At 40.8% G+C, this 27,620-nt stretch overlaps 1 protein-coding gene across 5 annotated transcripts; it reads right to left on the bottom strand.

The window, feature by feature from the left end:
• Positions 1-1,115: 1,115 nt before the first annotated feature.
• MDM2 (MDM2 proto-oncogene) lies at positions 1,116-22,712 on the bottom strand. Of its 5 annotated transcripts, none has more exons than XM_079775015.1 (11): positions 22,434-22,711; positions 21,565-21,649; positions 19,420-19,489; positions 18,960-19,093; positions 17,130-17,179; positions 14,072-14,139; positions 13,852-13,948; positions 12,732-12,892; positions 10,447-10,602; positions 9,543-9,620; positions 1,116-5,615 (listed from the first exon to the last, which is right to left on the bottom strand). In XM_079775015.1, exons 3-11 carry the CDS (start codon positions 19,426-19,428, stop codon positions 5,043-5,045), a joined length of 1,326 nt encoding a protein of 441 aa, XP_079631141.1. In that variant the 5' UTR covers positions 19,429-19,489; positions 21,565-21,649; positions 22,434-22,711; the 3' UTR covers positions 1,116-5,042. The 5 variants fall into 5 exon arrangements, with proteins under 5 accessions (XP_079631141.1, XP_079631137.1, XP_079631138.1 ...); XM_079775011.1 differs by having other exon boundaries at positions 19,420-19,494; positions 22,434-22,710; XM_079775012.1 differs by lacking the exon at positions 22,434-22,711 and adding an exon at positions 21,753-22,012 and having other exon boundaries at positions 19,420-19,494.
• Between the last annotated feature and the right edge of the window lie 4,908 nt (positions 22,713-27,620).

Raw genomic sequence — 27,620 nt, 5'->3', positions numbered from 1 at the left:
ACAACTGAGCGCCCATACAACTGTCAGCTGATTTTTTAACAAACTTTGCAGGCCAGAAGGGAGTGGTAAGAAATATTCAAATTGATGAGTAGTAAGTACTTACAACCAAGATTACTCTACCCGGCTAAGCTCTCATTTAGAATTGAGGATCAGATAAAGAGCTTCACAAACAAGGAAAAGTTAAAGGAGTTCATCACCACCAAACATAAAATGTTGAAGGGTATTCTTTAAGAAGAGGAAGATGAAGAAGATAAAAAATGTGAGCAATAAAATGGCAACAAATACATATCTATCAACAATTGAATCTAAAATCAAATGAACAAGAAATTTAATGAACAAAATAAACTGGTGAATAAAATAGAGGCATGAAAGCACAGAACAGACTGACGAATCTCAGAGGAGAGGGGGCTGCAGTTGGTCAGGGGGGTGTGTGTGGGAAGAGATTAACCAAAGATCTTATCTATGGACACAGACAGTAGGGTGGTGAAGGCCTGGGGTGAGGTGGGAACCAAGTGAAGGGGGGTATTGGGGGGAAAAGGGAGACATCTGTAATACTATCAACAATAAAGATTTAAAATTAAAAAAAGAAAAGCTTTCTCAATTGTTACAAATCTGACACCATACTTTTTTTTTTTTTAATATATTTTATCGATTTTTTTACAGAGAGGAAGGGAGAGGGATAGAGAGTTAGAAACATCAATGTGAGAGACACCGATTCAGCTGCCTCCTCCACACCTCCTACTGGGGATATGCCCACAACCAAGGTACATGCCCTTGACCGGAATCGAACCTGGGACCTTTCAGTCCACAGGCCGACGCTCTATCCACTGAGCCAAACTGGTTAGGGCCATACTGACTTTTAAAGATTATTATTTCTGGCCGGTGTGGCTCCGTGGCTGAGCTTTGACCCATGTACCAGGAGGTCACAGTTCGATTCCCCAGCAGGGCACATGCCTGGGTTGCAGGCTCGACCCCAAGTAGGGGTTGTGCAGGAGGCGGCCAATCAATAATTCTCTTTCATCATTGATGTTTCTATCTCTTCCTCTCTGAAATCAATAAAAATATATTTAAAAAATAAAGATCACTGTTTATTTTCAGGAATTTTTGTAAACTGCCTTTTTTTCCTAGTGTAAACTAGGAAAAACTGCTTAGTGGCTTTCCTTGCCAATCAGTATTCTTTAATGAGTGCCTACTATCACACAATGCATAGATCAGGCACCTGGGGGAAAGTGACATGAAAGGATGTTACATTCATCTGCTGAGGGAGAGTACAAAGCAACATGTCAGTGAATGTGCCGAACACGGAGTTGAAATAATGCAGGAAAAAAGATAGGGTTAACTCAGCTGAGTTTTGGAAGTAGTGGTCATGAATGGATGTGATGCAATTAAACAACTGTGATTTATTCGAAGTCCTTACTACCTGCCAGACCCCATCCTAGGATTTATTGTACACTTATTGTCTCTAATTCTGAGGGCACTGAGCAAGTAGTAGAACTGCTATTAGAACTTAGCTCTTCCGACTCTACAGAATGAAAATTAAAACTCTTAGGAGAGTCAGGATGCAAACGAACTTTGTTGCACTAAAAACGGTGATTATGGTGAAAAGAAAGCATCTGTTTCATAGAACTCTAAAAGTCTAAAATGATCAGGCAGAACATTTGAGATAATACCCAATAAGCAATGAAATTAAAGGTTTTAAATATATTTTATTGATTTTTTACAGAGAAGAAGGGAGGATAGTTAGAAACATCGATGACAAACATCGATCAGCTGCCCCCCGCACACCCCCCACTGGGGATGTGCCCACAACCAAGGTACATGCCCTTGACTGGAACCGAACCCGGGACCTTTCAGCCCACAGACCGACGCTCTGTCCACTGAGCCAAACCAGTTTCGGCTTAAAGTTTCTTTTTCCATAAATGAATCAAAAAATGGGGGAGACCAAAGGAAGTGAAGTCAATTTAGGCAGATATTACTGTATTCTTGAAGAAAGTCCTAATTTGAGGGTGGCCTGGGTTCGGGTGTGAATCAAAAACACACAAGAGTACTAAAATTGAGCCAAAAAATGAATGAAATTCATCTAACATGACTGTAATGGAGAAATTGAACAATTATTATGGTTCTCTTATCCCAAATAGCATTATTCTAACAATATTTTTAAAGATATCATTCCAAGTACATTACCTACATGGGGTTTTCTACCTGCTCGTCACTTCACACTGCTCTTGTTCTATTTTCTGTTGGTTTTTATTAGATCCTGTTTATACTCCATTTTACAATTTAACATATTCAATACTTCTGAGTACTAATGCTTTTGGATATTTATCCTTTTAAAGCAACACTTGTAAATATAAAAAAAAATTTCCCTGTTATATAATTGAAAGTTGGCAATATCCTAGACAATATAGACACAACCTAAATAATTGGTATTTTTTAAGCCAAAGTTTTTGCAATTAAATCAAAACTCAATTCAGAATCCAACCAACCAGAAAGTATGACTACAAATTTCTCACAATATACCACATATCTTGCAGTTATCGTCATGAACCTACACATAATCAGTGTCTTTGGAACCCTTATTAAAAATAAAAATCTAAACCAAATGATGCCAGCCTGGCCGACGTAGCTCAGTGGTTGTCACCCTATGAACCACACCACGGTTTGATTCCGGGTCAGGGCTCCATCCCCAGTGTGGGGCATGCAGGAGGCAGCTGATGATTCTCTCTCATCATTGTTTCTCTCTCTCCCTCTCTAAAATCAATACAAATATATTTTTAAAATAATTAAAATAAACTAAATGATGCCAACAGCTAACCCTGCTCTGGCTTTGGGGCCCACAGGTGTCTTCTATAATGCCAACTTCAGGACTCAAGTCCTAGTGCTTTGATTCATTCAATAAATTCTTGGGGAGAGAACCAAGATGGCAGCATAGGTAAACACCTGTACTTGCTGCCTCTCACAACCACATCAAAATTACAACTAAAAGACAGAACAACTATCATCCAGAACTGTGGGAAAGCTGGCTGAGTGGAAGTACTACAACCAGAGGGGTAAAGAAGAAAGCACATTGAGACTGGTAGGAGGTGCGGAGGTGTGGAACTGGCTGGCACCCAGGTGTGCTGCTTTTTTAATTGGGAGGGAGATACAAGATCCTGCTTGCTCTGAACTCCAGTTCCGGGTGAGACTCTGGGGGACCCAGACACATATGGGGAGAAACTGGACTGTCTGGCATTGGGGCATGAACACGAGGACGGCTTTCTTTCAGATGGAGGTGCTCACGGCAGTCATTGTTCCTGCACTGGCTGACTGGCAATCATTGCTGTTTGCTCCGCCTTGGTGATTCCCTGAGACCCTGCCCCACCCAATTTACAACCCCACCCAAGCTGTGCTGAAATAAAGAATAATATACAGAGATTCAACAGTAGACTAGAGGATCCCAAGAATCAATTCACACATTTGAAATATGAGGAAGCAAAAAACACCCAACTGGAAGAGCAAAAAGAAAAAAGAATCCAAAAATATGAAGATAGTGTAAGGAGCCTCTGGGATGACTTCAAACGTACCAACATCCGAATTATGGGGGTGCCAGAAGATAAGAGAGAGAACAAGATCTTGAAAACCTATTTGAAGAAATAATGACAGAAAACTTCCCCTACCTGCTAAAAGAAATAGACTTACAAGTCCAGGAAGCACAGAGAACCCCAAACAAGAGGAATCCAAAGAGGACCACACCAAGACACATCATAATTAAAATGCCAAGAGCAAAAGACAGAGAGAATCTTAAAAGCAGCAAGAGAAAGTTACCTACAAGAGAGTACCCACACAACTGTCAGCTGATTTCTCAACAGAAACTATGCAGGCCAGAAGGGAATGGCAAGAAATATTCAAAGTGATGAATAGCAAGAACCTACAACCAAGATTACTCTACCCAGCAAAGCTATCATTTAGAATTGAAGGTCAGATAAAGATCTTCACAGACAACAAAAAGCTAAAGGAGTTCACTAGCACCAAACCAGTATTATATGAAATGCTGAAGGGTATTCCTTAAGAAGAGGAAGAAAAAGGTAAAGATAAAAGATTATGAACAACAAAGTGACAACAAATATGTATCAACAAGAGAATCTAAAAATCAAATGAATAAAAAATCTGATTAACAGAATAAACTGGTGAATGTAATATAATCAGGGGCATGGAAAGGGAGCAGACTGACAACTCTTGGGGGGAAGGGGGTGTGGGGGTGCAGGAAGAGAATGGACAAAGATCTTACACCTATGGACAAGGACAGTGGGGGGGGGGCGAGGGCCTGGGGTGGGGATCAAGTGGAGGGGATCTTTGTGGAGGGGGAAAGAGGAACATCTGTAATAATCTGAACAATAAAGATTAATAAATAAATAAATAAATTCTTACTGAGCACCTATAAGTGTATCCCAGTTAAGAGGTTCTTGGCCTCAGGAATGTAGTTTTGTAGATGACGCAAAGAAATTACAATAGGGACTTTTCATGCTGACAAGTGGCACAGTGGCTAGCTAGCCTTAACTCAACTCTCTGCCCAGGGCATCCCTTCCAGGACAATTCACCATTTCTAATTCAGAAACTTCCTCATTTAAGAGAAAGTGGAAATTATTACTAAAATGAAGGCCAAGGGTAAAGAATGAGTTATATATCCAATTAAAATTACATTAAAACAGTGACATTTTCCCACTCGCAATGTAGAGAAATTACACAAAACAAATCTACATGTACTATAATTTCTTGTTTTCATACATGTAAAAAAATATTTCATTTCTAAATTTTTAGTTATATAGTTAGAAATATACTAGTGGCCCTGCGCATAAATCCATGCACGAGTAGCTTGCTGCCGCTTGCATCAGCTGGCCGCCCGGCCCACCGCCGCTCATAGCTCTCCGCCGCACGTAGCTTGCTGTCCCACCCTCCTGCAGTTCTCCATGCTCGTAGCTCGCCGCCCCGCGTCACGGCGTAATGACCATTTGCATATTACCTCTTTATTATATAGCATAAGTCTACTTTTATAGCTAGGTCAACTAGGAGAAATAAGTTAGTACAATCATTTGAATTGGTTGTCTACACACTGGACAGGGCTTATTTCTTTTTTTTAGCTTTTTTGCACATGTAAAGCATGCCATAAGATGTCCTGTTTTGCCATGGACGATGCAACCATTTTTAGGTCGGCCTTGGCAAATCACACAAGGTTCGATGGCATTATTGGGAAAATTAGATTCCACACTTTCTTTGTCTTGTGTTTCTTCCCTCTCATACTCTTTGACATCTTCTTGGCTGCTATAAATGATGCTACCAGAAGTCGATGGCTGAGAATAGTCTTCACTTTCTTGGGAATGGGAGGCTTGTGTGATCTTTTCATCATTTTCCTCAACACATGATTCTTGGGAATCATTCACTGTACTTTTTTTACAATCAGGGACATCAAAGCCCTCCTCTACTTGTGTTGAGTTTTCTAGTTTGGTTTCCTCAGGCATGCTTCCTTTTTCTTTCCCTTTGTCATCAGGAAGCCAATTCTCACGAAGGGCCCAACATCTGTTGCAATGTGATGGCAGGGGAGGATTCATTTCATTGCATGAAGTACACTTCCAATAGTCCTTCAATGAAATAAGACAGTTAATCTCTGTTACCCTCTAATGACTAGTCACATTAACACTAACTTTAATATGTCTAGGTAAAATGTATCACAAGGCCTAATTTTCAGCATTTCATGTTTTATAGAAAACATTCAAAATTTAAACAGTCTTTCCTCAAGTATGAGATTTTAAGTAGTTTTTTTTTTCCAGCTAACCTCTTAACCATGCACCTCAAATTATCTGTTGGAGGACACAGATACACAGTTGGTTCTGAGTTGAAACAAGTGCCACGGCATCAACTACCATCTGTAATGAGACCTGTAACCACTCCACTCCCTTAAAGGCTCAATCCTGGATACTGTGCCAGAGTCCATCCATCAATCTAGATGAAACTATCTCTCAATCTGCCATGGACTCCCTCAGCAGTGCTCTAAAACTCAGGGCTCAGCTGAGTGTTCCCCAACTTCACCCACAAAAGCAATGCAGAAACATTCTTCAATAATCACTGTTAGCTAAAAGCTGTCATCATTGTCACTATCCAAAATGTATGCCCTTTACTTGTTTATCCTTTCCTGTGTTCTCACTCTGTAATTGCTTATTGCTTTTTCTTTATCCCAACTTATTTCCCAAAACTTTCCACCATCTTCAGCCTCTTCACTGAACATATCCTTATCTCCCTATCTTAACTGAAGCAGGGTTTTCCCTGAGGACCCTGTATATGTAACACCTGCCACAAAAGGTCCTGCCTATCTTGCCATGAATAATGTACCATTTCTAAATTACCTAACAAATGACATAATACATTAGCAAGAAGGGTGGACAATGTTCATTCTCCCACATTGGTTCTTTCAAGTTGTTAAAGTAGGATTCTCATAACGGATAAAACCAAAGACAAAGGTTTTGTAATATCAGGGGCTGGAGTGCTTCAGAAAGTCCAAAAATTTGCAAGATCTATGTCTGAAACATTTCACTAAACTTGATATCAAATGAGTTTAGTTACTTGAATTATTTTCTAACTAGAGATCCGTGCACGAATTCATGCACCAGAGAGGTCCTGCAGCCTGGCCTGCGGGATCGGGCCGAAACCGGTTCTCTGACATCTCCCCAGGGGTCCCAGATTGCAAGAGGGTGCAGGCCAGGCCGAGGGACCCCACAGGTGCATGATCAGGCCAGGGAGAAATGCAGGAGGTTGGCCAGTCAGGGAGGGACTGTGGGAGGGTTCCAGGGCATGTCCGGCCCATCTCGCTCAGTCCCGATCTGCCAGAACCCAGCAGCAAGCTAACCTAAGGGTCGGAGCATCTGCCCCTGGTGGTCAGTGCATGTCATATCGACTGGTCAACTGTCTGCCCCCTGGTGGTCAGTGCACATCATAGTGAACGGTTGAGCAGCCTTAGCATATCATTAGCATTTTACGCTTTGATTGGTTGAACAGCTGACCAGTCGACCGGACACTTAGCATAGTAGGCTTTTATTATACAGAATATAACAAAAAAACTTTACTTTTGCATCTGGGTAAATGTTTCAACCCAGAAAAGAAAAATGAGATTTCCTATTCAAACAGAAAAGGCAACATTAACAGAAATTAAAGCAAATATTCAGTTAAAAATACCTCAGGAACCCAGTAAAGCATGCAATATTTAAATCCTGATTTTTTCTTTTCAGAAAATATATTTTTATTGATTTCAGAGAGGAAGGGAGAGGAATAGAAACATCAATGATGAGAATCACTGATCAGCTGCCTCCCACATGCACCCCCAGTGGGGATCGAGCCTGTAACTTGGGCATGTGCCCTGACCAGGAATCAAACCTCCTGGTTCAAAGATTGACACTCAACCACTGAGACATGCTGGCCAGGCAAGTCCTGATTTCTTTAATGCATATCCTACTACATTCTAATACCAAAATGTTTATATTCAACAAGATTGGCAAAATGTTGGTAACTATTAGAAGTTGGTGGTAAGCACACTTGAGATATTTTATATGCTGTACATACTTAAAATTTTCTATAATAGTGTTCTTTTGCTGCTCTGATTGGGTGTTTTCTTCTATGTTGTCTTCCAAATTGCTTTGATCCTCTTCATCATCCAACCTACTGTTTATTTCTTCTAGTGTATTCTTCATTTCTAACTGGTTCTTTTTTATGGTTTCTATGTGCCTTTTTATGTTTACTATTTTTTAGGTTAAGTCCTAATTGATTTCATCCATTCTTCTCCTAAGTCCCTTGTGCACTCTTATAGCCATTTTGAACTCTGTATCTGGTAAATTGCTTGCCTCCATTTCATTTAGCTTTTTTCTGGGGATTTCTCCTGTTCTTTCATTTTGGGCATGTTTCTTGGTCTCCCCATTATGGCTGCCACTTTGTGTTTGCATCTACATATTAGGTAGACCCGCTATGACTCTGTCTTGGTAGGGTGGCCTTCTCTACTAGGTGTCCTGTGGGATCCTGTGGCACAGAGTCCTTGATCACCTGAGCTGGGTGCTCCAGAAATGTCTCTTGTATGTATTACGTGGGCCCTCCTGTTGTAACTGTCTCTTGATTGCTATTGGCCGATTCATGTGTGGGGTCAACCCTTAGGCTGGCTGTGAGGATCGATCCTGACCACAGAGCATGAGCTGCTGTGCAGGTGCTGACCACTCAGAGTGGAATTTGCCTCAGTAGAATCTGGTACCTGCTGAGATCTTCCTTGGATATGCTGCTTGTGAAGCTAACTGGATCCTGCTCTGATGTCTGACACTGACCACTGGGTGTACTGGATCTGGGGCCTTTTGGGACAGACTCTGGTACAGGTCAATGTCAGACGCTGCCAATGACTGGCCCAGGGCAACCTGTTTAAAGCTGCAAAGTGATTCACAATTTGTGGCTGTCTCTGCTGGGCTTGGCGTGCTCGGGAAGGATTAAGTTGTGCACCAAGGCTTACTTATACCAGCACTGTACCTAGGGGCCAGTCAGCGAAAGTCCCTAGGAACCTTGAGGTTTGCCTCCACCTTAGGCTCAGTCACTGAAAGGGCCTCTAGCAATACTCGAGTTGCATGCAACAGGTTCTTAGTGACAAGGTGAGAGGCGTTCTCCATATCTATCTGCATCCAATCATGGTGCCAGAGCTGGGTCTAAGAACACTCGTCAAATGTCCCAGGGTATACCAAGTCTAGCTGCCCCTGCTGGGTGCTCACACACCTTCATGGTGGGAGGGTCTCAGAGAGTCGTCAGGGTGAGGCCAGCAGAGTTTATCAGGCCTAAACAAGACAAGAGAGCCCTGTGGAAGGAAGGCTCTCCACCAGCTGGACGTGAGGAAAAAATTTCCCCTGTCCGAGAGCCACGCAACAAAATTTGCCTGTTTCTAGTGGAATCCTGCCTCTCCCTGGCAGACAGTAATCCCGCTGCTTTTCATAGCCAGATGTTATATGGGCAGCTCTTCCAGGCTCTGGTGCTCTGGGCTGGGGAGCCTGGCTTGGGCTTAAGACCCCATACTTATCAGGGCATCCCCCTGCAGCTGAGATACTCCCCTGGAACCTCAATGCCGCCTGTGGGAGCAGGGTCAGTCCTTTTGCTCTCCGCACTTCCTACAAGTCTCGAGTCTTAACGTGGACTCTTCTGTAAATCCTTGGTTATAAGACTTCTCTTCAGCTGGTCTTCAGTTGGTTATTCAGGTTGATTGCTCTATATTTTAATTGTTTGGTCCTGGGAGGAGGTGGGTGTACCTTCCACCTATTCCACCACCATCTTGGATCACCTTTCATAATAATATTCTTTAAAAGTTTCAACTCAAAAAGCTAAAAAATGTAGCAACATATCCCAACCCAACAAATAAAAGAACAAAACACTTTAAATAACTAAAATTTTAAAGATTTTAACTTCATAAAAATTGCTTCATCAGGAAATAGACAAGGTATATTCTAATCTTGATTCAATGTTATTTTTTGACACCTTAAAAATAGATGTATACTTACAGCTAAGGAAATTTCAGGATCATCTTCAAATGAGTCTGTATCACTTTCCCCTGCGTGATACACAGTAACTTGATAAACCTAATAAAATAAATCCATTATTTTTTTTTCAACCAGAAAGGTTTCTTAATGGTAAGTCCTAAATGAATAGCATGTGCTACTATATATTAGAAATTCTGAGACAAAGGTCAAATGGAATGAGTGAGTGTAAAGGGGGAGAAATGGAGATCAGTGAAATCCTGAGCCAATATGGTAAAAACTCAGATAAGATATATAAAATGAATGAAGCAAAATATGCAGTACAAGCATCTTATTTTACAAATATGGAGGTATTAAATAACAATGAAACAGCTAAAAATGTAGACAACAGATCTAGAGATACTATGTGACCTTATATAACTGCATGCATGCATCACTTTTTTTTTAAATATTTTTTATTGATTTTTTTACAGAGAGGAAAGGAGAGGGATAGAGAATTAGAAACATCAACCAGCTGCCTCCTGCACACTCCCTACTGGGTATGTGCCCACAACCAAGGTACATGGGCCTTGACCGGAATCGAACCTGGGACCCTTCAGTCCGACGTTCTATCCACTGAGCAAAACCGGCCAGGGCCATGTGTCACTTGTATAAAAATTAAATTAATATTAATAGAGGAGAAGTGAGTTAAATATTTTTAGTGAGCAGACTATTATAACAATGCTCATTAAGGCCTACATACTTCTTGGCATATTTATAAAAATATAAATCAGACAAGGAACTACAAAGCCTCAATTCCACATAACAATATTCCAGTTTGAATAAATCAAGCTCAAGTATTTCAAGTGAATTCTGAATACATTCTTTCAATCTCATCAGTCAACAAATGAAAAAAATTTTAGAATATAATTAGAGAAAATAAAACTACCTCATCATCTTCATCTGAGAGTTCTTGTCCTTCTTCACTGAGGTTATAATCTTCTGAATTGAAAGACTCAACTTCAAATTCTACACTGAATCGATCTGAAACTGAATCTTGATCCAACCAATCACCTGATTGTTCACTTACACCAGCATCAAGATCCTAAAATCGGGGGGGGGGGGGGGGGGGGAGTGACATTGCACATTACTTGTTGGTTGTTGGCCTCTATAACAGCTTCCTAAATCTTCCCTATGCCCCTAACTTTTCCTTAATTCTATTCTGCAAACTGACACTAAATTAAGATTCTGGATCCCCCAGCCAGTGGAGCTTAGCAATTGAGTGTCGACCCAGGAACCAAGATGGTCTATCTCCGCATGAGGACAGGTATCATATCTACCTTGACTACTGCATCTCTAGTGTCAAATAAAACCTGGAATAGAAGACACTTAAATATCTACTGAATAAATTTGTTCTACTCATGCCATCTAGTGGCCTACATAAGTAACAGCTCTTTGAAATACTAACTGTAAAGTTCACATCTGTATCCATAAAATCACTGCTTTGGAAGAGAAAAACAAATACAAGCAACAAGAACAGGGTTAATAACATAATTGGATCAGTCCCTTATATACTCTAGAGAACTAAAAAATTATCATTCGGATCCAGAATAGTGATCAGGAGGCACTGTCATATCACAAATAAATGTTCTAATTTTAGTTACATTTTAAAGACCATGTTAAATGACAGGAAAATATTCCATTTTTCAAGTACTCTTGCTAGCAAAAACTTCTTTACAAAACTTCTTTCAGTGACATCTCTTAAGAATTTTATTCCTGGCTAATACTTTGGAATTTTTATCAATCAAAATGTACTGATATCTGTCATCCAGGTAATATTACACCTATTTCATAGCATTTGTATAAGACCTTCTCGATGTCTATACCTACATATCCCAAATGTAAAGTTCAGACTCTGCCAATTTACTTGCTGATAACTATAGTAAAAAAAAAAAAAAAAAAAAAAAAAAATTTATTCTAAATATTTAACACAAATTTGCCTTAGAATACTAAAATACCTAACTGAATCAAATTTCCATTTTTGTTCCCTTACTTTAATTTTTATTTTTTTTTATTGATTTCAGAGAGGACAGGAGAGGGAGAGAGACAGAAACATCAATGATGAGAAAGAGCCCTAACTGGTTTGGCTCAGTGGATAGAGCATCAGCCTGCAGACCGAAGGGTCCTGGGTTTGATTCCAGTCAAGGGCACATGTCCAGGTTGCGGGCTCTATCCCCAGTAGAGGGCGTGCAGGAGGCAGCCAATCAATGATTCTCTCTTAACATTGATGTTTTTATCTCTCTTTCCCTCTCCCTTCCTCTCTGAAATTAATAAAAATATATATTTTTTAAAAATGATGAGAGAGCCGAAACCGGTTTGGCTCAGTGGATAGAGCGTCGGTCTGCGGACTGAGGGATCCCAGGTTCGATTCTGGTCAAGGGCATGTACATTGGTTGCGGGCACATCCCCGGTAGGGGGTGTGCAAGAGGCAGCTGGTCGATGTTTCTCTCTCATCGATGTTTCTAGCTCTCTGTCCCTCTCCTTTCCTCTCTGTAAAAAATCAATAAAAAAAAAAAAATACATTTAAAAAAAGAAAAAGAAAAAAAAATCAATAAAATATATGTAAAAAAAAAAAATGATGAGAGAATTATTGATCAGCTGCCTGCTGCATGCCCCACACTAGGGATCGAGCCCACAACCTGGGCATGGGCCCTGATTGGTTATCGAACTGTGACCTCCTGGTTCATAGGTTGATACTCAACCACTGGGCCACACCAGCCAAGTTGTTCCCATATTCAAAAAAAATTCTAAATTCTCAGAATTTTATTTGAACTTACTATTGGTGCAATGGCCTACAAGATTCTCTAATATATAGGATGACATTAATAACTATTAATATTGGTACTGATTTTACCAACACACCTCAATGCTACTCTGCTATCCTATACCATTCTCCCTAAACCTGGGGTTGGGGTGGAGAAGATCTATACTTGTTTATTTGAAAACAACAACAACAAAAACTTACCGGGAGCATTTGAGATCTTGCTCCCTGGCATATGTCACCAGTTTGGCTTAAACAAACTCATAAAAATTTTTTAAAAATAAATTACCACTGTATAGTAGTAATCGTGTATCATACATGTACATCCTACCTGAATGCTTATTAGAACTGCCAAAATCAGATTTAAAAAACAAGTCTTATGAAGTCATTTTTTACTTAAGCAAGAAGGTTACCGGATTTGATGAAGTCCCTGTTGATTCACTGCTACTGCTTCTTTCACAGCGTATCTCCCGTATTACACACAGAGCGAGGCTTTCATCAAAGGAAAAGGAAATACTATCAGATCTGTGGCGCTTTCTTTGACGTTCACCAGATAATTCATCTGAGTTTCCTTCTGGATATGTAAGGGAAAACAAATTAATTAAATTGCTACACAGTTTATTTAGAAATTGAGCTGTCATGAGTACCTGTTTGTACTGAAATTTAGTTCCACTGAAATTAAACCTCTGTTTCAACAGTTAACATTTTCACTGGATCTGTCCAGAATAATAGCAGAATACTATTTTTAAAAGCTTTTAAAGCTTCTTTCAGAATGTTATCTCCATTAAATCACAATTTAATCTATCCCTAGCTTGTATTAAACAATCTAGGATTTCTCTGTCATAAGTCAATATACTTAGAAGGTACATCTGGAATTCACTTCAGCATAAATACAAATATAAACTGATTCTCTCCCCCCAAAATAACTAACCTTTTGTTCCAGTCCCATATACTTAATGACTCCTCTGCCCTTACTGCCCTCACATACAAGATTTTGATCTGGGTTTAACTATTTCATTGATCCTCTTTCACCTGGTTCATATACTTTTGGTTATAATGACTTTTGATTAGGCAACAGCCTCCTCCTCCACTATCTTTTAGCTGCAAAACTATTCAGCTATTTTCTTTATCTTGTTTTTATTTCTAAGATGCTATTTACCATTTTTAAACTCACTGATATTTTATCATTTATTAAAAACAATTAAACTACTTTAACTGCTAAGGTGACTAAGAATAATGAGTAAAACAGAGTTTATATCTTTGTCCTCTATTATCTTGAATAGAAAACTGGCTAACTATAAAATCCAGGGGGGGGTGTAAAGTAAACTGTGTCTACTGCAGTCAACCAGAAAAATGTTGCTCAGAAAGCAATTTTTTAAATCAAATAAATCACATAAAACTGAGACTAAAACTCAGAAAATAATTCATCTAAACCAAAAAAGCACAATTTCATTAAGCCTAAATGTACTAATTTCCTAAGAAAATGAACACTAAAAAGCTGTTTGAAAATGACAATTAAATATTCACATATACCTGTCTCACTAATTGTTCTCCTTCTAGATGAGGTAGATGGTCTAGAAACCAAATCTGAAGATGAAGGTTTCTCTTCCTGCAGCTCTTGTACAGAGTCCTAAGAATTCAAGGGGGAAAAGACACACAAACTTAACTTGTAACATCAGAAAGCTAATTCCCCATTGTAATAAACTTTCCTATTTTCAAGAATTATACTAGAATGAGTTAATTTCAAAATTACCTTTTGATCACTCCCACCTTCAAGGTGACATCTGTTTTCACTCACAGATGTGCCTGAATCTGATGGTTCTGGTGGGAAATAAAAACAGAAAAACATAAACTAAGAAAGGGCTACTCAATATATAGTCCAGGACAAAATGCTCACACAATTTAACCTTTCAACAAATATTAATCATGTGTCTCCCAGCCTGGCTGGCATGGCTCAGTGGTTGAGAGTCAAACTATGAACCTGGTCATGGTTCGATTCCCGGTCAGGGCACATGCCCAGGTTTTGGGCTCGACTCCCAGTGAGGATCAATAAAAAAATACATATTAAAAACTAAAAAGTATTTTTTTAAAAACTGACTTGCTAGTGCACAACAAGTATTTTATCCAGCAAGCAATAAGGAATCCTCCCCTAAGTGGTCTTTTTATAAATTTTTAAATTTTTATTGATTTCAGAAAGGAAGGAAAAGGTAGGGAGAGAGAGAAAGAAACAACAATGATGAGAGAGAATCATTGATTGGCTGCCTCCTGCACACCCCACACTGGGGATCAAGCCCAAAACCCAGGCATGTGTCGCTCCCACCCCACTGGGAATCAAACTGTGACCTCCTGGTTATAGCTCAACCACTGAGCAATGCCGGCTGGGTCTAAATGATCTTTTTATGCACAGGAGTGACAAATCACGTGGGCAAAATATAAGGAAAAGAGAGCAGAGGCAGGAAAACCAGTATTGGACAGCAACTGCAGTAATAAATATAGAAAATATTAAAATCTAAACTAAGCCATGGAAAAAAGAAGAATTCCAGAGAAATTAAAAAGGTGAAAACCAGGGTGTCTGACACACAAGGCAAAGGGAGAAAGGAGTTAAGGATTCCAAGATTCTACCCTGGGTGGATAAATGGGTGGTGCCATTCACCAAGACAGAAACTGCAGAAGATGAATAGATTTGGATGGGAAGACAGAGCACTAAAGGGGATGAAACTCACTCAGGTAGGTAAGTTTAGTTTTTAATTGGATGTGTAGACGTGGAGCTCAAAAAGTCAGTTTCAGTTATAGAAATTACCAAACATCATAATCAAATGCACTTTACTGCTCCCTGAGACATTTTCACCTTAGTAGGAAGTCAGGCCTGAGCATTAACAATTTGAAATTATATACAATGTCCTAACAGTTTATTTCTTCTTTATATTATGAGCAAGGTATTATACCTAAGTTGTACATATACATTTTTAGTATAACAGGCATTACAAAGCAGATGTAAAAAAAAGGAAGCACTATGTGTGACAAGGTTTAGAACACTGAGTTCTAAAGCTAATGCCACTAACCTGAAACCTGAAACAAACTCAGAATGGAAATAACATAAGAAACTTACAAATTACCATCTCATTAACATAATTTTGCTAGTAATCCAAGTTTTATTTACTTTTTATTCTTTTCAAAATTCTACCAAGGTTAATTTTTTTTAATTGTCCCTGGATAGAGGATGTATCAGATATTAAACTGATAAGAACAGATACTACACTTAATCTTAGCCAAAAAGCCGAGAAGCGATCCCAACGTTAATTTTAAAAAATATGTATATTTTTATGGATTTCAGAGAGGGAAAAGGATGGAAACATTAATGATGACAGAGAACCACTGGTCAGCTGCCTCCTGCACGCCTCCTACTGGGGGTTGAGCCTGCAACCCGGCATGTGCCTGGATTAAGAATCGACTGACATCCTAGTTCACAGATGGAAGCTCAACCACTGAACCACAATGGCCGGGCCTACCAAGATTAATTACATGAATAAATACATCAGAGACAATACTTCAGAAAACTGAAAACACTAGTTATAGTTGTTTATTTGCCTTCATTTGATTTCATAAAGAGCTTTGTAAAACAATAAAGTCACCAGACTACCAATCACCTCTATTCCAGATAGGATGGTGATGCCCTTTTCTGGGTCTTAAATCATAACTTTGGAAGAATAAGTATTCAACACATTTACTAAACACCATATTAATAAAACACTGTATTGTGTGTGTGATGCAGAATGTAGATCTGAACAGCACATAAGAAAGCAATATAAACAATTATAAAAAGCAACATATCAATAAAATTTAAGTACAGAATAGTAGGAGCACAAAGGAATGGTCTGTTCATTCTGGGAAATAAGCTTCCGAGAACAGTTTTTTGTTTTTGTTTTTTGAGAAGAGTTCTTAACTGACTTTCTAGGATGGGCTTTAAGAAATCCGTGGTGTATTGGAGCCAGCTCCTACCATCACTCAAACCCAGACTGCACCTCTCTTCCCAATTCTGTGTTTGTATTCCAAAAATGGACATGGTGGGAGTATTTACACCATGGAAACCAGCAACCACTATAAACCAGGCCTTTTCCCCTGGAGAGTAGATTATTAAACACTTACCAGCATACCACTATATATATATATTTTTCTAGAATGAGAATCCAGTTGCTATTGTCAGATTATTTAAGGGGTAAGTGACCCAAAAATAACCTGTTAAGAACAACACGTCTAAAGGCAAGAAAGTACAATTGGTAAACAAAGCTTCGTCTATTATAAAAGTAAAAAAACAACAACAACAAACACACACAGAAAAATACCCATCCTTTCAAATGGTCCTACCTAGGTATATATATATTACTTCCCAAAGCCTTTCAATACATTTCAGGTTTGATCACATCTCTACTAAGCAGTAACTTTTGAAATTATCTACCTTTCAAAACAAATACTAACCCTCATATCCCAAGGCCTAAACAGAGGTAACAAGACATTTAAACTTACATATCATAAATCTGCATTAGAGCCTTAGTGTTATGTTGTTTAGTTCAGAGGTCAACAACCGGTGGTCCGCGGACCACTGGTGGTACGTGAGGTCCGAAGGTTGGGAACTGCTGTTTTAATTCATATGTAGTTCTTCCCATTAAATTTATCATATTCTTTTATTACAATTAAACATATCACTAAAGCATCTTTTAAAGAGAATCACAATTACAAAATGACTAAAGATACACAAAATGTCTGAAAATATTTTCATGGTATATGTTTATGGTATCCAAAAATTAACTTACCCGGCTGATTGACTATTACCAAGTTTCTGTAGATCATTGTGTATATTTTCCTTGTAGGGAGAAAAAATAAGAAATGTACATTTTAAAATAAGTGTATCAAACTGGCCTTAACCAGACTTTTAAAAGATTATTATATTTAAGTGCACAAAGACCAAATTTTAAATCACTGAATTCATATTATATCAATGTTCTAGGTCTTAAAAAGCACATAATTAGTTGTAGAATGATTACATACAGTTACCTTTTACAATCACTAAAGTCTCTGTGTTTGAAAGATTTTGTTTCCATCTCTTGAAATGTGCCTTGTTTGGACTTTACCAAACAATCCCAGAGTATAGGTATAAATGCAGAAAGCGGGTTAACATATGTATTTATTTTGAAAGAGAAATTTTCTGGCTCTGTGTTTAGAAATAGACTACCTAAAAAAAGTAGTGTGTTATAAAAAGCCCACTATAGGAACTTGATTATAATTTTGACTTTCATCAACCCTTGACCAGTCATCTAATGGCTTTTCTTTCTTGACCTTAAAATGTGTTGAAGATAAAACATTATTCATTCATTTCATAAATACAGACTGAGAACCTACTATGTACCAATCTCTGTTCTAGAAACTAGGAGGAAAGAATACAAAAAAACCACAAATCTCTGCTCTCACTGAACTTACATCTTAATAGGAAGACAATTCACTTATTCCAGTCTTCATTGATGTCATAGTGTGCTTTTTTAACCAAAGGTTTTAGAGAATGTTTTTGGTCAAAAGACATCATTTCTAATTCTCAAGGTTAAGAGAGAAGTGCCAAATCCAACTATTTCTTTTTACCCTTCGGACTGATGATACAGCTCCTTAAACTCACAAGTCAACATTCCTTTTCATATCCTTTTTCTAAGTCAGCAATTTCCCCAGTATGTAACCTCTCAACATATCAGAATTCAAGTCAGAGATAACTTTAATACCAGAAATTACATCTCCAAATAATTATACAAGAATAAACTGTGTTTCTTGTACTCACAACTATAAACCTACTTTTTCCCCACCCTATATGCTATACTAAGGCCCGGTGCACGAAATTCATGCACTCAGGGGGAGGGGCGATCCTCCACCCTGGCCTGTGCCCTGTCACAATGCAGGAGCCCCGCAATCGATCACCCCAAAGAGGTAGGCCCCGTCCACCCATCCGGGGAGCCTCGATGGACTGCCCCAAAGAGGTAGGCCGGAGCCGGGGGTCCCGCCTCCATACCGCACAGAGCTGGCAGGACTCCCAGGCAGGCTCCGTGTAGTGCACACAGCATCAAGCCCAGCCCCGCCCACCTGCATGTGCTCGCTATGTGTGCAACTATCTTGTGACGGCGTGAGGGCATCACGGCGTGAGGGCATCACGGCGTGACGACTACTTAGGCTCTTATTAGTAAGGATTGCTAAGAAATTAAAATTTAGCATCTTTTATATATAACTAGATGCCCGATGCATGAAGATTCATGCAAGAATGGGCCTTCCTACCCCTGGCTGCCGGCACCACCTTTGCTCTGGCCTGGAGCCACCTTTCCGCCTTCCCACGCTGCCCAGAGGCCCAGAGCGGCTGGGGCAGTGCAGAATGCCTGCATTGTCACCATGGCCGCTTGGTGCCTGTGTATGCAAATTAACCCGCCATCTTTGTTGGGTTAATTTGCATACTCACTCCTGACTGGCCGGTGGGCGTCACGAAGGTATGGTCAATTTGCATCTTTCTCTTTTATTAGTGTAGATAATTTTTCTCTGACAAAAAGGAGTGAGGGTGCAGGGAACTGAAACATTTTTTTTTTTTTTACAATAGACTAAACTGAAAAATTTACCTGTGTTCTTTAACAGAGAAACTTGGCACTCCAAACAAATCCCCTAGAAGATCATTTGAACAATATACAATATGCTGTTGCTTCTCATCATATAATCGCTTCTTCATAATATACTGGCCAAGATAAAATATAACCTGAAATAGAAATATGATTTCTGAGGATTAATGAAAATTAAATGTTAGTTTCAAATACATTCAATATCATCATTTATCATCATTTATGAGCAACCACATTCACAACCATCGAAAATAACAACCCTATAAAAAGCTGCTTTTAAATATTTTCCTTTTGATTTGATGGATGCAGAGACATTGCTTCTGATTTAGTTAAATAAAACTTTAAAATGTATTTTTTCAGACCTTAACTGCCCAGATATCTAGGTACTACACATCAGGAAAGGAAAAGGCAGCAAAATGCTTGTAAGATATTAGTTATCGCATTAACTCTTAGTTCAGCTTACCTCTTTCATAGTATAAGTGTCTTTTTGTGCACCAACAGATTTTAACAACTTCAAAAGCAATGGCTTTGGTCTAACCTATGAAAAAGAGTTGCTATTATACTTCCAAATTTATTACAGAACTATAAGCCCCACTGCAAACATGACCATAGTTTCAATAAAGGTAGCAGACACTACATTTAACAATCTCACAAGGTTATACTTCAAAAAACAAGCCATAATGTTTTCACTAAATGTAATAGACTATTTAAACTGAATACCAGACTGTCTCAGGAGTTTGAAAAAAAATGCTGGGACCGAATTATTACGCAGTCAGACTTCTCAACTATTACCAGTTGTCATCAAAACAGGTATCCATGTCAATGCAGTGAAAATTATGTTTTTCCCTCCAGCTATTTCTGTCATCTGCTTATTATCTTACAAACTCAGCCAAAAATGGAATACCCCTATGAGCGTACTGTAAACTAAATTACAAAATCCAAGAAAAAAATAAATAAACCTTTAGTGTGGGGCCTTTTTCCAATCTTTTCCTTCTACAGATTAGGTTCCTGAAGAATGGAGAATTTAAATAACCAAACCAAGGTGACAAGGTAATTAAGAGCAGATCTGAGACTGCCACTTATGCCCCTCAATTACAAGCCACCATTTTCTTCCGACTATATCATGCTGCCTCTTAGTTGGTCTCCATTTCAATTATATACTTGATAAATATTTACTGAGTTTCTACCATGCACCAAACAGTGACAGGTAATGGCTAAAAAAAAAAAAAAAAAAAAAAAAAAAAAAAAAAAAAAGGAAAACATATGACCTGTATTCCAGGGACCAGTCAACTACACTGAAGGGAACCAAAGTTTTGCTACCATGAAGCTGCTTTTGGGGATACTGATTTTAAACTGTTTATTAAGAAACAAAAGATTCAGGAAGACTTTCTGACCCTCCCCCTTCCCTTCCCAAGAGATCCAGAAAGAAAAACCTGCTTCAGGAAGATCACAGGATGTCGCCTTAGCCTCAGCTGAACCGAGTACGGTAATTAGGGGCTTTAGGCAGGGGCCGGTTAGCTAGCTGCCTGCTGTGCCCCACTGCTTCTGCGTTGCCTAGCAAGAATTTTCCGTCAAAGTAAGGGAAATAAGTATGTTCCACTCTTCCTCAACTACTTATAAATGGCCCGTTCTCACTTCTGAAATCTAATACCCCATCTCCCATTTTCTTCTTCATCCAAAAATGTCTTATACACCCCAAGTTGCCTTTGGAACTTTCATACCCATGCCCATGTGTTAAAACTTTGATTTTCTCCTGTTAATCTGTCTGTTAATTAGCCCAGCCACAAGAACTTAGAAGGTGGGAAGAAACATATTAATATTTTTTAGCCTCACACTATTAACAGTCTTTTGGTGAGCTAGCAAGTTATCAGTAGTAATCCAATAGGTATATAATTCAAGGCCCATGAGTTCTCCTACAAAATGTTTTTACAGAAATATTCAAAAATAAATCATAACCTGTTCATTAAATGTATCCTAACACAAAGCAGCACTATGTGTAACTCAAAAACTAAAAGGCAATTAAAACACAGTAAAGGCATAAATTTTTTAAATGGCATACTGTTATGAAATACTATACAGCTGTTAAAAACAATTCTGTATTTGACATGGATGTACCTCTAGCTTAATCTCATCTTACTAGAACAGAACAGTAACATCAAAATTCACGTGTGCACATATATATGTGGTTATATACACTTAAAAACATCTAAAAGACATAGTCAAAAGACAAGAATTTTCAGTTGTGACTTTCTTCATTTCTGCCAATGCATGAATTACTTTTGTGACTTCTGGGAACCACTTAAAAAGTTAAATACTAACGAGTCAAAACAGAAAAAACCTCTGTCACATAATAAACGTCAGCACCCATGCCTAAGCATGCCATGGAACTCACCTTTACATCCAGGGTGGTAAAGAGCAAAGAAAAGACTGTTTCTTACAGTAACTCTGACTCCACACAGTGATGCCCAGGTAGCAGAATTTAAGCTATGTGCACAGAATTTCACTCTTAAAGAGCCCTGCTATGATTGGGTGGGGTCAACATAATTTAGCTGATCACATCATAAAGTAAAATATTCTTAAAAGTTGCACCCTGAGACAAAATACCAACCAGGGTCTCCTGTTCAGAAGCTGGAATCTGTGAGGTGCTCACAGCACCATCAGTAGACACAGACATACTGGTGTTGCACATCTGCCTAAGAGGAGGGAAAAAGATAAAACGCCATAAATACTTAAAACAATACCTCTCAATAGCAATGCGTCTACAAAAACTAAAGGCACCTGCAAGCGGGTCCTTACCTGGATCGCCAGAGAACGAGCGCTGCGAGCCTGATGCCCAAGTGCGCACAGCTGGCAGAGGTCACGGTTTAAATCCCCAGCTGCAGACAAGTCGGGGCTTAGCTCCTGGGGCCGCGGGCTCGGAACGTGTCCGAACTTGACCAGCCCCAGCCAACAGCTGAGTCAACCCGCCCGAGACCCAGCCCACTCTCGCCCTGACTCGGCGCCACTGCAGGCGGGCCGCGGCGCAGGCACCTGTCATCAGTCCCACCCCGGCCCCCGGCGGCCCGGCCCCCGGCGCCGCAGCGCCCCCCGCCCACGTGACCGCCGCCCCGCGGTCCGCACAGCCCTCCGCCCGCCCGCCCGCCGGGAGCGCGCGCGGCCAGAAACCCAGGTGGCCACCAGCCCGCCTCCTTCCCACAAAACCTCCACGGGCCCGCGTGCTCTGCACCCCCCGCCACAAAATGCACAAAGCCTGCGTGCACGGGAGGAGGCCGGCCACGACAGCAGCGAGCCCCAAGTCACGGCGCCAGCCCACCACTGCCCGCGCGCTTCCCAGCTGAGACCTGCTCCCCACCAAGCCGGGTGTTCCGCGCCCGGAGCGGGGTGGGGGCTTCCCCAAGGTGACCCAGGGCCCTTCCCGGGCGCGTGGCAGCCCTCCGCCCAGGGCTCCCACTCGCGGGCCCCGGCCGCTGAACTTACTATGTCCGGAGAGGGAGGCCCCTGACGTAGGAAGCGGCAGGGCCTCGGTCAGAGGGCTTAGGCCTGCCCCTCGGGCTCGGCTTCTGGCTCCATTTTCCTTCTGGAAACACAAGCCCGCACATGCCCCAGCAGGAGCGACGCGGGACCAGGGGCACCGAAATTGCGACCCCTACCGCCCGAGGGCACCGCGCCGGAAACCGCGGCCCATCCGGGCCTTTCGGCGCGCGTCCCGGACCCGCCGCCTCCGCCAATGGGGGCCGGGCCGGGGCGGGGCCTCCGCGAGGGCGGGCGGCGGTCTCCGCGCGCCCCCGGCCGGTGGGGAAGGGGCGCTGGGCGCCCGCGAACGGCACCTTCGGACGCTCAGTTGCCGCCGCCGCCCGGTTTGGCGCGAGGCTCTTGGGACGTGTTTGTTGTGCTTTTTTTTTGTATTTCTTGTGTTTACCCCTCCCGACCGGGGTGGAAACTACAGGCAAGTGCGCAGCTTAGCGCCGTTACCAAAAAAGAAACCAAAAGGAACAGCTGTGCGATATATTAAGCCTTCACCGCCAGCCGCCCGAGCCGTCCACAAAGGAGTTATTTCGAGACTTGGGTTTTTTTTCAAAAGTACGACTAAAATTAGCACGATGTGGGCTTGAACCACGGAGGCATACAAACGTCCTAGTTACAGAAATAAGAGACTGGCGGGGGGAGGAAGAGCGGTGACTGCTCGTTTTATGCTTCTAGAATATTTGGCTTTGTGTATATAATATATGCGTTCGCACCCATTAAAAATATAAATGTGTTAAGCACTCGATACTGACCGACCTGCCCCTTTGGGGCACACAGACGTGGCCATCTCAAAAACGAACAAGGACATAAGAACAACCGGCTGGGTTCAGCCTGGAAAGCACGATCATTGCCAAAGACCAGCTGCTTCTTTGGCCAGCAGCGACTAGTTGCTTGTGAACAAGGACCTTTTATATCTTTCCCTTCTTCCACGCCCTAGCTTTCTAGAAAAGAATCTTCCTTAAACATAGTGGCCACTCAGTTGATTTAATCTGCATTATTCAAGGATGATTGGGTTTGTTGTTTTTTTTAAAAAAAAACACACACCACAAACTAGAATAAAAATAAACGAAGACCCAGCCGGTTGCTTAGTTGGTTGGAGCATGTCCCAGACACCAGAAAGGTTGCAAGGTTGCGGCTGGACTCCAGGTCAGGGCACATACCTAGGGTGTCGGTTCCATCCTTGGTCCGGGCATGTCCTGTAGGCAGCCAACCTCTCTGTCTCTGTCTGTCTGTCTGTCTCTCCCTCTCTCTTTCATCAATAAAAACATATTCTCAGATGAGGATAAAATAAAAATAAACAATGAACGAATAAACAAACCAAACTCATACAAGGAACAAATGGGTAGTCCCTGGATTGGGGAGTGTGTGTGAAAAAGGTGAAAGGGATTACGAAGTACAAATTACCAGTTATTAAAATAGTCACAGGGATGTACACTACAACATACGGAATATAGTCAATAATGTTGTAATAACTTTGTATGGTGTCAGATGGGTATTAGACTTCCCGGGCTGATCGCTTCGTAAGTCTAATCACTGTATGGTACACCTGAAATTAAGGTAATATTGTACGTCAGCTGTAATTGAAAAATAAAAGTTATTTTTTTAAAACCTTTTTATTAAAAAAATTACAAACTTGAGAAAATAAACAAATGGGACTACATCAAAATCAAAGGCTTCTACACAGCAAAAGAAATCAACAAAACAACAAGAAAGCCCACTGCATGGGAGAACATATTTGTCAATGTTATTTCCGATAAGGGTTTAATCTCCAACATTTACCAACAAAATACCAACCAGGGAACTCACACAATTTAACAAAAGGAAGATAAACAATCCAATCAAAAAATGGGCAAAGGACCTAAATAGACACTTTTCGAAAGAGGACATAGAGAAGGCCAAGAGACACATGAAAACATGCTCAAAGTCACTAATTATCCGAGAGATGCAAATCAAAACAACAATGAGATAGCATCTCACACCTGTCAGAATAGCTATCATCAACAAATCAACAAACGACAAGTGCTGGCGAGGATGCGGAGAAAAAGGAACCCTCGTGCACTGCTGGTGGGAATGCAGACTGGTGCAGCCACTGTGGAGAACAGTATGGAGTTTCCTCAAAAAACTGAAAATGGAACTCCCATTTGACCCAGTAATCCCACTTCTAGGAATATATCCTAAGAAACTGGGAACACCAATAAGAAAGGATATATGCACCCCTATGTTCATAGCAGCACAATTCACCATAGCTAAGATTTGGAAACAGCCTAAGTGCCCATCAGCAGATGAGTGGATTAAAAAACTGTGGTACATCTACACAATGGAATACTACACTGCTATAAAAAAGAAGGAACTTTTACCATTTGCAACAGCATGGATGGACCTGGAGAGCATTATGCTAAGGAAAATAAGCCAGTCGGAGAAAGATAAATATCACGTGATCTCACTCATTTGTGGAATATGATGAACAACATAGACTGATGAACAAGAATGGATCCACAGACAGAGAAGCAGCACTGAACGAACTGTCAAATCTCAGAGGGAAGGATGGGGAGAGTGATGTAAGAGATCAACCGAAGGACTTGTATGCATGCATATTAGCATAACCAGTGGACACGGACTCTGGGGCGTTGGGGGCTTGTCCTGGAGGGTGCGACTGGCCAGGGAGGGGTCGATGGGGGGGGGGGGGAGAAAGGAGACATATGTAATACTTTAAACAATAAAAAAAGAAATTTTAAAAAATTTTACAAACTCTGACCTTTATCACAACAAATATAATGAAGTTTCTGATTGTGAGAGCATGTGCTTGACACAAGATAAGAGAAAATCACAAGAGATGAAGAAAAATAAGCATAAAATATAAATTACACAAGTTGGCATTTGTTAAATGAAGAAACAGATGTGTGATGAAGAGTTCAAAGTCAGGATTGATCAGTGAATATCCAGGTAGTCACAAAGGCCTCAGAAAGGATCAGAGTATTTTGTGCTTTGAAGGACCGTAAGACTTAAAACAGAGAATATTATAGGCACAAGAAAAATATTATTTAAGAAGTCCAGAAACGAAAGTGTAAAGACTGTTGGTGAAACAATAAATGAACTTGACTTACACAAAAGTCAAGAAAAAAAAGTTTTAAGAACCCGGAGGCTCCTTTAAATTCAAAGCAAGGGAATGCGGGCTTTGGACAGGGAAGGTAATAGACAGGTTGGGGGAATGTAAACAGGGGAATTGCTTCCAATTGTGTTTCTTAAAAGACCACCATAAACAGATTCAAGCTCTGAATAATCTGGCCAGCCCTCTCTGGACCAACTTCCCCCCTTCTCATTAGCCCTGTGTTTTGAAAAAATTCTGTTCAAAAAGTTTTGTAGAAACAAAAACAAAGGGCAGAACGGATAGGACTAGTGCTTTTCTAGTGGTGGAACCATAAATGAAGGAAGAAGTGATCGTATTCAGAGCGTTGTGGAAAGAGACATGGATGAGGCAAGGATTCTATCTTTGGAGGAATTGGTATTGACAAGGAGAAAATTCTGACATGTCCTAAATTAAATTATAGCAGGACAGAGGGTGGAAGGAAGAGACAAAAAGGGGTTGGTTAGTCATTAACAACTGCAACAGAAGACTGCAAACACTCCTTAATGTATGTGTGAATTATTAAATTAACCTGCAGGTGGCTGGTTCTGAAATTATCTAAAAGGCAAGACTAGCCGGGCACCATAGAACCCAAGGAGCCGTTTACACAGGAGTTTTACAGACTCTGCTGCCCCAGTCCCAGAACTAGACCCGATTCACCTTCTCCTACCTCTTTGTTTACAGATAATGTAAATTCTTTCAGCAAGGCTTTCTCCCTGCTACTTAGTGTATAAAAAACACTTGCAAAGCCCTCCGGAATCAGACAGGTTGTCTTTCCTACCTGGCCATGCTGCTGGTGGTTTCGACTCCATGCACCAAGACCGGTCTTCTTTTTTGCTAGCAATGGCCTAATAAACCTTTTCTTTAAAAAACAAAATAACAAAACAAAACCACTTTCAGCCGTGTAAGTTAAAATATTTTTTATCAATATTGAAAATTGTATTAACCAATATCACCCCAACAACTTCAATTAAAAAAGAAAGAGCCTGGCCAGCGTGATTCAGTGGTTGAGCATCAACCCGTGAATCAGGAGGTCACGGTTCAATTCCTCGTCAGGGCACATGCCCAGGTTGTGGGCTTGATTCCTGGCGTAGGTGTGCAGGAGACAGCCAACCAATGATTCTCTCTCATCATTAATGTTTCTATCTCTCTCCCTCTCCCTTCCTCTCTGAAATCAATAAAAATATATATTTTTTAAAAATATGCTCTATCCACTGAGCCAAACCAGTCAGGGCTAATTAATTCCCTTTTAATGTGCACGAATTTCATGCACGGGGCCACTAGTTATTTATAATAGCCAAGTTATGGGAAAAACCTAAAAAACCTGAGTATCCATCAACGGATGAATAGTAAAGAAAATGTGAGCTATTCATGTATATATACTTTACTTTGGACTTTACATATATATATATATACATGAGATAATTCAGCCATAAAAAAAAATGAAATCTTGCCATTTGTGACATGGATGAATCTTGAGGGCATTATGTTAATTGAAACAAGTCAGACTGCCCTGCTGGTGTGGCTCAGTTGGTTGAGTGTTGACCCATTCACCGGAAGGTTGCCAGTTTAATTCTTGGTCAGGACACACACCCTGGTTTGGGGTTGATTCCTAGTAGGGGGCGTGCAGGAGGTGGCCGATGGGTGTTTCTCTCTCACATCTGATGTTCATGCTCCCCTGTGGGAACCATGCCAGAGTACACCCAATGGCCAAGGCCAATTAGAGTATGAAGGCCTTGTTCAAAGTACTCCGGATGTCCAAGGCCCTGCGTGGCTGGGCAGCCGACATCCGAGGCTTGTCTGTGCCTCAGGCCGGCCTTGAGTGGCTAGGGGCTGAGTGGACTGGGGGACTCTGAAGGCAGGTGCATGGAGCAGCCGGACCCGCCTGGAGGCGGGCCTGGCCGTGCTGTGCGCCTGCCACCCCAGTGGGCTGAGGGGACTGGGCACCGCCATATTGTGGCTGTGGGCGTCACCATCTTTGAGGGCATGACAGTCAATTAGCATATTCCCTCCTT

The sequence above is a fragment of the Cnephaeus nilssonii genome (assembly GCF_951640355.1).
Source record: "Cnephaeus nilssonii genome assembly, chromosome: 6".
In the NCBI taxonomy this organism is placed as follows: Eukaryota; Metazoa; Chordata; class Mammalia; order Chiroptera; family Vespertilionidae; genus Cnephaeus; species Cnephaeus nilssonii.
The sequence above is the reverse complement of the archived record's forward strand: the minus strand, read 5'-3'. Positions and strand labels throughout refer to the sequence as shown.

Excerpts from the sequence above, each read along its gene's own strand:
- MDM2 (XM_079775011.1), bottom strand. The coding sequence starts at position 21,645 with ATGTGCAACACCAGTATGTCTGTGTCTACTGATGGTGCTGTGAGCACC. Across the intron at positions 9,621-10,446 it reads TCTCAGATGAAGATGATGAG|GTTTATCAAGTTACTGTGTA; the intron begins GTAGTTTTATTT and ends TTATTTTATTAG. Across the intron at positions 5,616-9,542 it reads ATCCTGAAATTTCCTTAGCT|GACTATTGGAAGTGTACTTC; the intron begins GTAAGTATACAT and ends ATTTCATTGAAG.